The 12,414-nt window shown below is 35.9% G+C and overlaps 1 protein-coding gene across 1 annotated transcript; it reads right to left on the minus strand.

Moving 5' to 3' along the window:
• Positions 1–407: 407 nt before the first annotated feature.
• Positions 408–11,366, minus strand: LOC142978866 (monocarboxylate transporter 9-like). Its single transcript, XM_076123460.1, has 6 exons — positions 11,216–11,366; positions 2,983–4,119; positions 2,413–2,913; positions 1,851–2,066; positions 1,082–1,367; positions 408–639 (listed from the first exon to the last, which is right to left on the minus strand). Exons 2-6 carry the CDS (start codon positions 4,078–4,080, stop codon positions 452–454), a joined length of 2,289 nt encoding a protein of 762 aa, XP_075979575.1. The 5' UTR covers positions 4,081–4,119; positions 11,216–11,366; the 3' UTR covers positions 408–451.
• Between the last annotated feature and the right edge of the window lie 1,048 nt (positions 11,367–12,414).

Consider the following 12,414-nt stretch of genomic DNA (forward strand, 5'->3'; position numbering starts at 1 on the left):
TACATGTTATGATTGTTCGAATATTAATAATGTCTACATTTGTATGCAATAATATGAATAGTACTTTTTATTTAATCTCCGAATATAAGCCAAAAATATGTTTATATACTATTAAAAGTGCTCAAAAACAAAAATGTATTTTGTTCGTCATATAACTGCGTCGCGGCAATAAAACTTCTACACGGTAATTATAGGACTAAACTACATTAAAAAAACAAAAAATCAAGTTTGGCCGCGGATCGCCCAGGCTCCATACTATTTTGCCCATTCTCCTTTACGAAAGTTTTAGTACGAAAATGTAACAAACATACGTACACACTTACAGTTTAAATCATCGTCAAAAACTTAAGCGTTAACAATATTATTAGGATACACTTGCTTTACTCACAAAAAATAAAAAGCAGAACAACATTCAAAACTGTCCTTTATTTCTAACACATACAGTATATATTCACACGTCGATTCCGTTCTCCTTCTCATTCCTGGCTTCCTCGGCTTCCTTCATGAGCGGCGCGGAGCCACACATGCGCGCGTCCTTGGTATAAGCGATGACTCCCACGCAAGCACCGGACACGACCAGCCAGGCACCCCCCATGTAGAATGTCAGCTCCCAGGAACCAGTTAAATCGTACAGCATTCCTGGAAAGAGTTCATAATTTGTCATATTTTCCTTTTTTTGAAAAGACAACTGAAACGGTTTTTAGTGTTTAGGATTTTAACGTTCATACTCTTAAATTCTACTAATTTAATATTATTAATGGGTGGTGTTTCCAGTTTTTAAGACTGTTGCGCAGAGGTCACAGGTTTGAATTCCAGGAGGAGCCAAAATGAGGTAATCCTGAGTTTTTCTATCAAGATTTAATAGTAAAACTAGACCCTATACGCATATTCATGGACAAAATTCAAACAGATTCAGACATTCAAACTGTAAACGAATCGAGTAAGGAATTAAAATTTGTGATATATAATTTATTTTTTCAATCACTTGCTCAATAATTACAATTACGAATAGAGTCAAAAGTTGATCTAGCCATAACTTCTACTGCTAGCAAAACTATATGTATAAAAGTTTCACACTCACCTCCAATAGGTGGTCCAACCAAATGTCCAATTCCCTGACTCAGCAGTATCAGTCCATACGCCACAGTGAAGTGATCCATAGGCATCAGCTCCATGAGGATAGTGGGAGTGTACGAGTAGGAACTGGCGAACGAGAGGCCGAACACCGCGGAGATGACAGCCAGCATCCAGTAGTCTGTGATAAAGATGGGGTACGCGGCGACTGAGAGACCACAGATCACTAGGCATAAGGCGTAAGTTTTTGTGACGTTGATCCATGGCTGGTCTCCAGCCCAACCCAGGGCCACCTGAAAAGGTTAAGCGAGATTCTTTCATATATAATTTCTTAACCTGACGAATTTTATTGCACTCGTAATCAGGAACAGTACCTAATTTAATAATTAAGTAAATTTTTCAGTTCTATATTGCTCAAAGACAAGTTGTTTTTAAATTTTGTAACAAATATAACCAATCCTGTTTTCCAAGACTCTTAAATACCGAAATAAAAATCTTATTGCTTGGAATTGACTTTCTTTTCATTAGCATAACATGAAGATTCCATGAAGAAAAGGAGGCCTTTGATATCTAAAAGTAATAAGGGGAAAAATTCTGGCCGCGACTGACAGTTTCAGGGTATTTTTAGTTTAGTTGAAAATACTCTACAAGTAAAATAATTAGGGGTAAAAAAATGCAAAAATATGCTTTGGTAAATAGGGATTTTTAGTTAAGCTGAAAATGTCAATACCTTTAAACGGAGAGTATTAAAGTTTAATTTAAATATTGATACTTACAATACCAATACTGCTAGCGACACCTATCACACTGATCATCATAGCTCCCCCTTCCACGTTCATCTCGGTCATGTAGGACTTGAGAAAGAAGTACGGTACTATGAACCACACTGACAATATGAGGGAAGATAGGTTGAACATTAAGAAATGGAACTCCGTGAACATGTTGAAGTCAAATGTCTTCTTTAGGGTGTGCCACATACGGTTGTACCAGTGCTGTGGAAATATAAGATAAAAATTGGTTAAGAAATAAAGATTACCAGAGTTTTTAAGGGGAAATTTTATATCATCCATATTTTTCCTTTAGTTTTATTTTTAGGTTTTCGTATTTAGCGATTAAGGTAGTAGGAAACAAGTGAAATGTCATGATCATAAGTTATATACCTTTAGAACTAAGTTGAGACTGAACGGTATTTCAGAGTTTGAAGAATAATGTGTAAGAAACAAATCCTAGCCTGAAAATCGAGTTTCTACAACTACAAGTATCGAACAAATATATTCCCCTCCGATTCGCTTTTTATTTACGCGCTTAGATTACGCGAAAAATCTTGGTGCAACTTACCATCTCATCATCAGACTCCGATTCAAGTGACCAAGTGGAATTCCTATAAATATCTGGCAAAGACGAAGCTCTCAATTTATACCTAGAAGGTATCGACATCATGGCACCACGATGCATCAACGACGTCTTGTAAAACACCATGTCTTTTAAATAATGATGGTCAGTAGAGATTTGCCTGAACCAGCTCTTGTTATGAGGCAAGGATGCTTTCGGAGCAACCTTTTCCTTAGGCTTCGTAGAATTTATATTAGTATTAGATTTATTTGACTCGACTTTCTGGAGATCTTTTTGACTACGTTTCTTTCCTTCCGTTTCTTCATCTTTGGGCTTCTTTATCTTAATTTCTACAGGCAACTTCGCTGGTTCCGTCGCGTTTTCAGGATTATCAATATTGATGTTTACTTCTGAATGCCTTCTCGTTAGTACGTCTGGATAATTTTGTAGTATAATGTTGTAGAGCCGCTTATTCTGCATCAGTTTCTCTATTACCTCAGTTGGGACCTGGCAACAAAAGTCTAGTATATAAAATGGTGCTACAATACACACCGTACCCTAAAATCATTGACCTACCTTTTCATTTTGTTGTATGAACGTAGGCAAGTGTATAGCTGAATGCATACGTTTGTACGCTTGTTCGGCATTCTGTTGTGTTGTCGCCTCCAATTCTTCTGCTTCCGCTATAGTTGTTGCTAACGTCGCTAAAATATACTCAGGACTCTTCCCACTTTTCAACAAACTTTTAAGTTCTTCAGCATCTAAGTAAGCCGACTCTCCTCCAATAGATCTTGAAGATACCGAACCAGCACTCGAAGACCTTCTTGATCTAGCTTTAGACAACTTTCGTTCTCTTTTCTGTTTTATTTCTAACCATTCAGGATCCTTCATTAACGCTCCACATACACACATATTTAACAACGTACCAGCTAACAAGACCACAGTGTTCCTCCAATCATAAATTTCTAAGAAATAATGCGTCATCGGTGAATAAATAAGAGTACCAAATCCTATGCCACATGAGGCTAAAGATACAGCTAAGTTTCTTCTCTTATCGAACCAGAAAGCGACGGATACAACAGCAGTTACATACAGTATACCCATTGCTAATCCACTCATGAACCCTAAAGTCAGACATAGCATTCCCACTGAATTACTAACAGCAGCTAATAGAAATCCAATCGTGGATAATACTCCAGCGATCATTGTCATAACTCGGCATCCATATCTGTCTACCAAGGCACTCATGATTGGTCCCGCTAATAGTGGAGTGGCAATGAACAAGCTCCCAATCAAGGAAGTCTTTGACTGCGTCGTTTCGAAGTACAAAGTGAATTCTTCGTGGAGTAAACCGAAGGAAAATGCTAAGCCATCGGCGCAGGCTGATACAATAAATGCTGATACGACGACGACCCATCCCCAGCCGCCGTCGGGTATAGGAGGTAGTTTGCCATCATCGGTATCTTCAGAATAAATGCTATCTTTGCTTCCTAAACCTTCGAACTTCACTCGTTCGACTGGTGAATCTGATCTGTCCTTAGTATAATGTGCTACGATGTCGTGGTCTTCTGATTTGATGGAGTTGATTGTGTTAATATCTGTGCTATTGTGTAAGTCCACATTACTTTTGCTTAACGCATTGATTGGCTTCTTAACGTCGTTTGAGTCTCCCATTGTTTATTGTACCATAACTTTGGTCTTGTTTTATTTTACCTGAAAAAAAAAACAAAGAAGATAAGTTATTAAAAAAATGTCTAACTTTACAACGCTCTGATTAGACCAGGCATATTATTAACACACTAGCTGACCCGCGCAACTTCGCTTGCGTCACATAAATTTTCCCCGTTTTTGTAACATTTTTCACTGGTACTCTGGTCCTATTGGTCGTAGCGTGATCATATATAGCCTAAAGCCTTCCTCGATAAATGGACTATCCTACACTGAAATAATTTTTCAAATCGGATCAGTAGTTCCGGAGATTAGCGCGTTCAAACAAACAAACAAACAAACAAACTCTTCAGCTTTATAATATTAGTATAGATTATTCGTATTCAACTGATATGTATTTAGAGTATTAAAACATACAATGTACTAAACATAAACTGGTCGGAAGACCATGCTTAAAATGAACTAAGTTCCACGTAGTGTCGGATTTGCTTGAGTCATTTTAAAAATGTAATTATTAAGATATTCTAAATGGACTACTAAAGTTTATTAACATTCATAATTAATTGCAATATACTCGCCTCCTTTTCCCAAGGGGAATGCAAACCACGTGTTTGCTAAAAGTAGGTTAAACAGACAAAATAACATGTCATTGTTGATATAAAATTAGGTCAACGAAGGTATTCCTTCTTTGATAAGAGTTATCATTATAAATACTATATTTACTTTTAATCTGATTGGACTAAGTACTTATAATTTATCAAAATAAAATCATTCACTGTCTACAGGAACGCTAATCTTAGACTATCGATACAACAATCGCGGTAATACTACTTTTGAGTGAGATATTAATTAGATATTGCTAAAAGATATAGTTGATTACACACATCACACGGCGCTATCTTGTAAAAATGTCAGGTGCGTAGTGCGCAGTACTAGTACTTACTGCTTGACAAAATGTATGGATAGAAATGAGCCAAAGGATTGTACTAAGCGGCATTCTTTGGTCTCTGCCTACCCCTATGGGAAAAAGGCGTGATTTTGTGTATATATATTGTAAATACTGTATAAAAATAAAACCAAATTATAAGAAGGTATCAATTGGAGAGTCAAAGATTTAAGAACATGCCGAATAACTTTATGTGCATGATTATAGCAACAAGACGCTAGGTCAGTGACGAGAAGACACCGTTGTTGTTGTCTCCGTCAACCGCACTCCTTCCCAACGTCTTTTGTATTTATATACCGCTTTCGTCTCACAATTCGGCAAATATTAATCAGATTTATATTTTCTTTAACGTACCCGGTAAATGGCAATAAGCTCGCCGCATATTATATGGAACTAACTTTATTAATGACGAAACGTACGTGTATTTCACGCACCACTGCCTAAACATTCAGGTATATAGACCAGGTACAAACGTGATATTTTGTACGTAGTATCTTTAATCGGATCGTACTTATACGTGATTTGATATTTAACTAATAGAACGGAAGGGCTTATAACAACAAAACGCTGATACCATCAACACAACGGTCGATAATTTGGTACAGATTGTAGATAACCAGAGATTATTCTAATTTATCGTTTTTTTCTAATGTAGTGATTAGTTTCTGATTGTGATTTAGAACATTTTTCATTGATAGTTTTCCAGAAAAAAAATTATCTCGGTGATTTATGTTTTTAAGTTTATCTATGACAAAAAAAATATTTGGACATATTTTCTGGTATTATATTGCCTTTCTATCTCCCGGCTTATTTCTTAAGCGACTCCGCTGATTACGTTACAGACTGAAACATTTTATTAGACACTAATTTGATACTAACGAAAATATGACATAGTGGCGTCACTATGTCGTATTTCTAATACTAGAATGTGTTTTTGACATTTCATAAACAGTACCTGATTTGACTGGTAGGCAATATACCCTATTAGAAAGTAATAGAGCCTTGCTTTAACTTAGAATATACAACTTTCAAGATGACTTCTGAAACCTACGTGTTATTCGAAGGCCAATTTGAGTTGTTTATTAAACGTTTAGCGCCGAGGTACACTATCCACGTGTTGTATTAATAGATAACATAAATACATAACCCATATTTCATAATGTATGTGTGCTTTTAACAGAGTCTGCGGAACACATAAATCTGATAGATTAGGCAATGTTCGCTGTCAGGAGATTAACGACTGTTTCAATATACTATCTTCAATTTAGGATAGAGTTACCGCGGTTTTCTTTCTAACCTTTAGTAGGCAAGGTCGTTTTTCAGCCTATCTGTAAAGCCTTTTGGGGTAAACTACTTAAGTATGTTTTTTTCCATTTTTACCATTCATGTTTTTTTTACGATTATTTATATTTAAAGCAAAGAATATACCTATGTTAAAAACTTCACGCGAGTGAAGCCACGTGCAAAAGTAAGTAGATTTAATAAACAAAGTGTTGAATACAGTGGGAGGTCAAACTTATTCTATTAGAGGTGAGTAAATGAAGGTTTATCACGCGCTTTGTTGTGGTGACATTTGGCAATGAAAATATAAACAAATGTTATGAAAGAACCACACGTTTTTAAACTTGTGGTTAAAATGGTTGCCATATAAAAGACTTAAATTTTCCAGATAATGTACTTAGTCCGACTTCTTACTGAGCAGAATATTATTGGAATAGAATATTATTGTATGGAATTATTCAATAGCAACTTGTTTAATAATAATACGATCAACACCTGAAGACAATTTCGCTCTCCATTTTTCATTAGGTATGTGAGACTCCAAATGTATCCCTCGAAGAGGAAACATTTTTCCTGTTCTTAGTAAAAAAAATCTAGTACCTATTTAAATCAAAAGGCTAGTCTTTTTTATAATAAAATATTATCTGCAATACTGTCTAAGAAATTCAGTAAGTGGTTAAATGTTTGTTGACTGCTTAGTAGTTAAACGGTACGTATAAAACTAACTTCTTTCATAATATAACACAAAGATAAGAATTCCCTACCGGCAAGTATAGTAAAAAATGTTTAGCTTCCATAAATAGCTTGAAGAGATATTATTCGGAGCGGTGACGTGTACTATTATGTCATGACTCACTCATTACTGAGATATTCCATTATCATTTGCATTCCGTACAATGACGGATGAATGAATGATTTTAAGCCAATAGATAACTTCGCCGGCAAGACTACAAATAATACTCTTAAGTTTTATAAATAGTTGGGCTTTCTAGAGATTTTTTTAGATTTGGGGAATGGAGAACCCGGTGTCAAAGTCGTTCAAGCCTTCTGAAGGTAGGAAAGCTAATTGACAAGGCATTTAATACTTTTATTTTCACCGAAAACAATTGTGACTAACTTTAAGCGTGCCTTTCCAAGCACATTAGTAAGTAAATACCGAACGGCTACAGACATGCCACACTCATATTTTCGTTTACAACTAAAGTAATTAAACATGCTTTATTATCTTCAAGTCTCACCCATTCTCTCCCCCAAACATATTATGAGTTAAATATAGTCTATACTGGCCACGGATGGGTTCGCAAACGCCAAACATTCGTCCTTACTGTCCCAAGTCCATACAAAAACTACCAAGCGATGACGTCATCTACTACCTGTGTAACCAGTCAATTTGAACAGCCTAGCAACTGATCGTTATTCAGAAAGTGGCGCTCGGAACGTGAACAAATACGGATATTGACACTAACTTGTTTATTTTTAGCTTAAATTATCACGTGTGGACGCATCAACTTATGTAATAGGTAGTTACAGATGTACTTTTGAAATATGATACACAATATGAATTATTTAACGCTTTTTTATCAGATTCAATCAATCAATCAACCATCGGCTTGTATTCATCTATTGCAGATGATATTATAATAATTATAACAAAGTACATAGTAGGTACTATAGTAACCTAGCTAGTTGACTTACCCCCTGTTTCTGAGATACATTTAACGGTAGTTTATCTATTCAATAGCGTTTTTTTGTATGAGTTTTAACGCTATTGGATAGATAAACTACCGCTAAATGTACCTCAGAAACCGGGGGTTAAACTTTAAGATAAATAAAGTTTAAAGTTTGTAACTAAAATGAAAAGACTTGTTGCGACTACTGAAAGACGGCGTCGTTAACTAACCCACATCACGAGAGAATCACGATAAAATAGTTTTATGACTTAATCGTTTAGTTATTAATAATTATTATCTTCCATATCAGTAGTAATTATCTTTTGGCAGAGATGAAAGGTTATTAAAGTGCAGACAGATCGATGGCTGGCATACGAACACGTTTGACGAAACTGTGCGTCATGGGGTTAACGCACTTGGTAATTTTGAACATAAGTGCAACGGCTATATTTGTACCTACTTCATAATATTGCTATTAATATGCAGGGTACAAACATTGTTTTAAGGTGAGAGGAAGTGTGATATTACGAAGATATGAGTTAATTGGTAGAACAGCTTTAATAGGCATTATAAATTAATTACCTACTTAGTTTATTAGTTTACGCTGTGTTCTGTCACAGGGCTGTGTTTACTATAGAATTTAAAGGATTTTTATCTCACACACACGGTTTGTGTTATTTTATCTACAGTGGCGTAAACTATAAGCCAGAATTATTTACTTCTTTCTGTTATCAAATTCGTCCCAATTTTCCTTAAGTCAGTTTTACGGTACATAAATATAATTTTATGGTAAAGGAATATGAAAAACTGTTCTAGCTATAAGCTGAAGAAGTCAGACGCCCATTAATAGAACTTAGTTAAGGTATAAAGAAAACATAGCAGGAGTTCTTTTTAAAAGTGAAATGAGGCGCGCTGTACTGCGTTTATTTTGCATACAATATTGTGTAACAAGTGTTAAAGATAGCTTCTTTTACTAATACAAATACTTAATTAAGTTTATAGAGCGGAGAAAGCTAATTAACTGTCAATAAACAGTATGAACATGTGCCAAACTGTCTGTTGTTATGCCAAACTCTATTATTGCAACAACTGCAGTTTTAAATTATTCTAATTCTTGATCTTATTCAAACGTTGTGTGTCTCACTGGATGCAGCTGGATACCATTGTTTTACATGGAGCGACTGCCTATCTGACCTCCACAACCCAATACCTGGGTTATAACACGATACCCTTTCGGTAAGACTGGTTGTCAGACTTTCAAGCTTCTGACTACTGTTAACGACTGTCAAAGATCTTCGAAAATGACAGCCGGGACCCACAATTTAACGTGCCTTCCGAAACACGGAGAAACTCGATATGTATAAGATGGTCACCCATCCACAGAACAACCTCAGCAAGCATAGCTTAACCTCAGAGATCGATCCGCGCGGCTGTTGTTAACTAAGCCACGAGCTCCTCCGAGAGAGATGAAATTCCGCGATATCCTTCTAAAATGTTCAGCAAGGTTTTACCTACCTTTTACCTTTTTTTTGCATCAGGAATATGCATTACTGCATATCCCGCTCCAGGGAGGAAGCGGGGGTCTGTCGGGCTCTCCCGCCGGCTAGGCGTTCTGGCTTACAATTTGGGCATACCGACTAAAACCTGACGGTGTTCCTTCGACGGACACCACAAGGTGGCCAGGACGCGGTACCACCAATTGGATACTCCGCGTCCCAGCTAGGTTACCTAGTTATACATATTTAAATGGAAAAACCGAGCTAAACCAACGTTTCAGTTTTTTACAAGGAGTCTTCAATATGTTAAGCATATAGGTAATGCATTAGTGTTAACAGCATTCGCACGAAACGCATACAAACCATCACGTCTAGATTTCTTCCGAGAGGTTGTGATATAGGTATTTACTTATACTACTACTAACTAGTTCATTCTCTTACACACACACTCTATCAAAGCTTATTTAACTGGGTAGAGCTTAGATAAAAAGAAAGTAGCTATAGGTCTCGCCGAACCACTTCAACACAAGTGCCTAGGTGGTTTTTAGAAAGTAACCTGGACGTAGACCCAGTGCAAAGGACTTTCGAGCGACTGTTCAATGAATTGGACGATAGAAGCGTATCCTAAAAATACCTGCCCTTTTAAAATTACGCAACGATTTTCAAAACTATTTAAGAAGATTTAATTTTAATAAGGTAAAGGATTTTTGTAACGCTTTACACTGGGCGAAGCTATTGCGGCCCGGTAGTTACTGATATGATAATAGACGCAGCTTAATAGCAGGTAGACTTGCAATTAAATAAGGTTTTACGTTAAAACACAGACTATAGAAAATAATGCTTGAAGATTGTAGACACTTAAGTATGTTTGTGTCCTTGAAATCGGTTATTTTTTTATTTCAGTTAATTGTCTATTTGTCACAGAGTTCAAAGTAATTTGTCCAACAACAGTTTCGTAAATTAACTTTGATCAAAACAGACATGAAAAAATATAGTTCGCAGTGAACAAATAAACGTAGGTAATTCCGATTATTTTCTTCTGTGCTAATCTAACTAAATATTAACTGTTAGGTCGCCAGGCTATCACCATAACGGAAAGAGTATTAATATCCAAATGTTATAATCAGTTGGCGCTAACGTGCCGAGACTGATAATGACCCTAGCCAGTAGGTAGAGTCGGCCACACAATTGATTAGTGTTTTGTGTGTTTTCACCGCCCGGCGTCTGATTTAAATTGTAGATTATTATTGTATAACTATGATTTAACTACCAGCACTTAAACTACTGATAAGACTAGTATTATGAGAGAGCTCCAGGCTTTACCCATTACGTCGAGATTCGATCACAAACGCGGACCCTGGAAAAAGGGAAGACTGGCAGAGTCAGCTAATTTATAATTAATTAATTTAACAAAGTAGGTAGGTACTTATAATTACTCCTTACACAAACCATGAAGGTTGACTATATAAAGTAATTTAGATAATTCAGAACAATTAGTTTAAAATATTGTTTTAATTACTTTGACTCTATTTGTGGCTAGTGGCTATCCTACGCATTATCATAATGACTGACCATGACGATTAAATAAAACCTTATTAAAATTAGTCTCCCGTTTCAATACAAATGCGAAAACGCTTTTGTCAATTCCCAAAACAGCGTGTGTAATAATTACAGCCAATTTTCATTCATTACTCGGAACGGCGTAACCGAAAACATTCCGAAAAGTTAATGAATTAAGTAAAACTTACTTTTACAACTTGTTGATGACTGAAGTTGGTAATAATCCAAATAATACACACACAAGATAACACTGTTTGCTTTCTACAAATAAACTTTATCAAAAATATCGTAAATGTTTAGTAAATGTACTACACTGCACACATCATTCTCGTTTCGCGGCCGGCGCGCTACTGAATGAGCGATTAATAATTTTTGAACCAAAAGAACCAATTTTGAACGTAAAGTTTGAATGAAATCGAATGATTTTATCAATCATTGAGCCGTGATGTATGGGTTAACGCACTTTACGGATAGTGTTGTTTGGTTTATGATAATAGATTTATTATACGACCGTTTCAAGGGTATTAATTGAAATTCAATGTTTAAAAAGATGCAGAATTTATAATACACGTTTTTATTTTTTAACAATAGTCTGGGCTGCGTCGTCCGTCTCAGCCTGCGCGTGGACAGCTTGATAAACTTAGGGTCTAACCCTTTCCCAGTAGTGGGACAGTAATGGGTTAGATATATTAAACCTACTTATTATTTATGATATGTACCTACCTACCTACCTATCTCTAATCTGTAGCTACCGAGATAGACATTTTATATGTTAAACCAAAGACTGTTACTGTAGGTAGCCTAAGTATTTGTACCTACATATATCTCTCCCTGGAGGAATAGCATTTGGTACATAGTACGCACAATTGCCTTCTTTCCACCTACGCACAATTTTATCAATGAATGTTTTACAAGTAATTGAAATTGTAATTAATTATGTTACAACAACAAAAACGCTAAATTTGAACCAATTAATTAAAAACCCTCCAGATGGTATCTATAAAGGTGAATATAATTAAAAAGTTAATATTATCTACGCCTTGCGTTGCGTCGTATAGCAAATAAACAGTGTTCATTTAAGTTATTTGTTTCCGATTTTATTTCAAAACTAATTTATGCCTCTGTGGCGCGCACGGTACAGTAACCGACTGCTGATCACAATGGTCTCGGTTTCGATTCCTGGTTCGAGCAATAGGTTCGCTCCTATTTGGTATACATACATGGGACAATGTTAATGTCGAAATGCGGATGTATTCCATACACATTTAAAGTTACTTAAACTCCTAAAACCTGCGAGTATAACAGACGTATGTAGTTATGTAGGTACCTATGCTAATTTATTACAGGAACAAAATATAGAGTATTACTTTGTTTGTGCAGTTGTGAC

The sequence above is a fragment of the Anticarsia gemmatalis genome, chromosome 15 (genome assembly GCF_050436995.1).
Source record: "Anticarsia gemmatalis isolate Benzon Research Colony breed Stoneville strain chromosome 15, ilAntGemm2 primary, whole genome shotgun sequence".
In the NCBI taxonomy this organism is placed as follows: Eukaryota; Metazoa; Arthropoda; class Insecta; order Lepidoptera; family Erebidae; genus Anticarsia; species Anticarsia gemmatalis.

Bases quoted from the DNA above. Each gene is read 5' to 3' on its own strand.
- LOC142978866 (XM_076123460.1), bottom strand. From the start codon at position 4,080: ATGGGAGACTCAAACGACGTTAAGAAGCCAATCAATGCGTTAAGCAAA. The intron at 2,067-2,412 runs GTAAGTTGCACC...ATATTTCCACAG, and splicing joins CGGAGTCTGATGATGAGATG to CACTGGTACAACCGTATGTG. The intron at 1,368-1,850 runs GTAAGTATCAAT...TAACCTTTTCAG, and splicing joins TCGCTAGCAGTATTGGTATT to GTGGCCCTGGGTTGGGCTGG.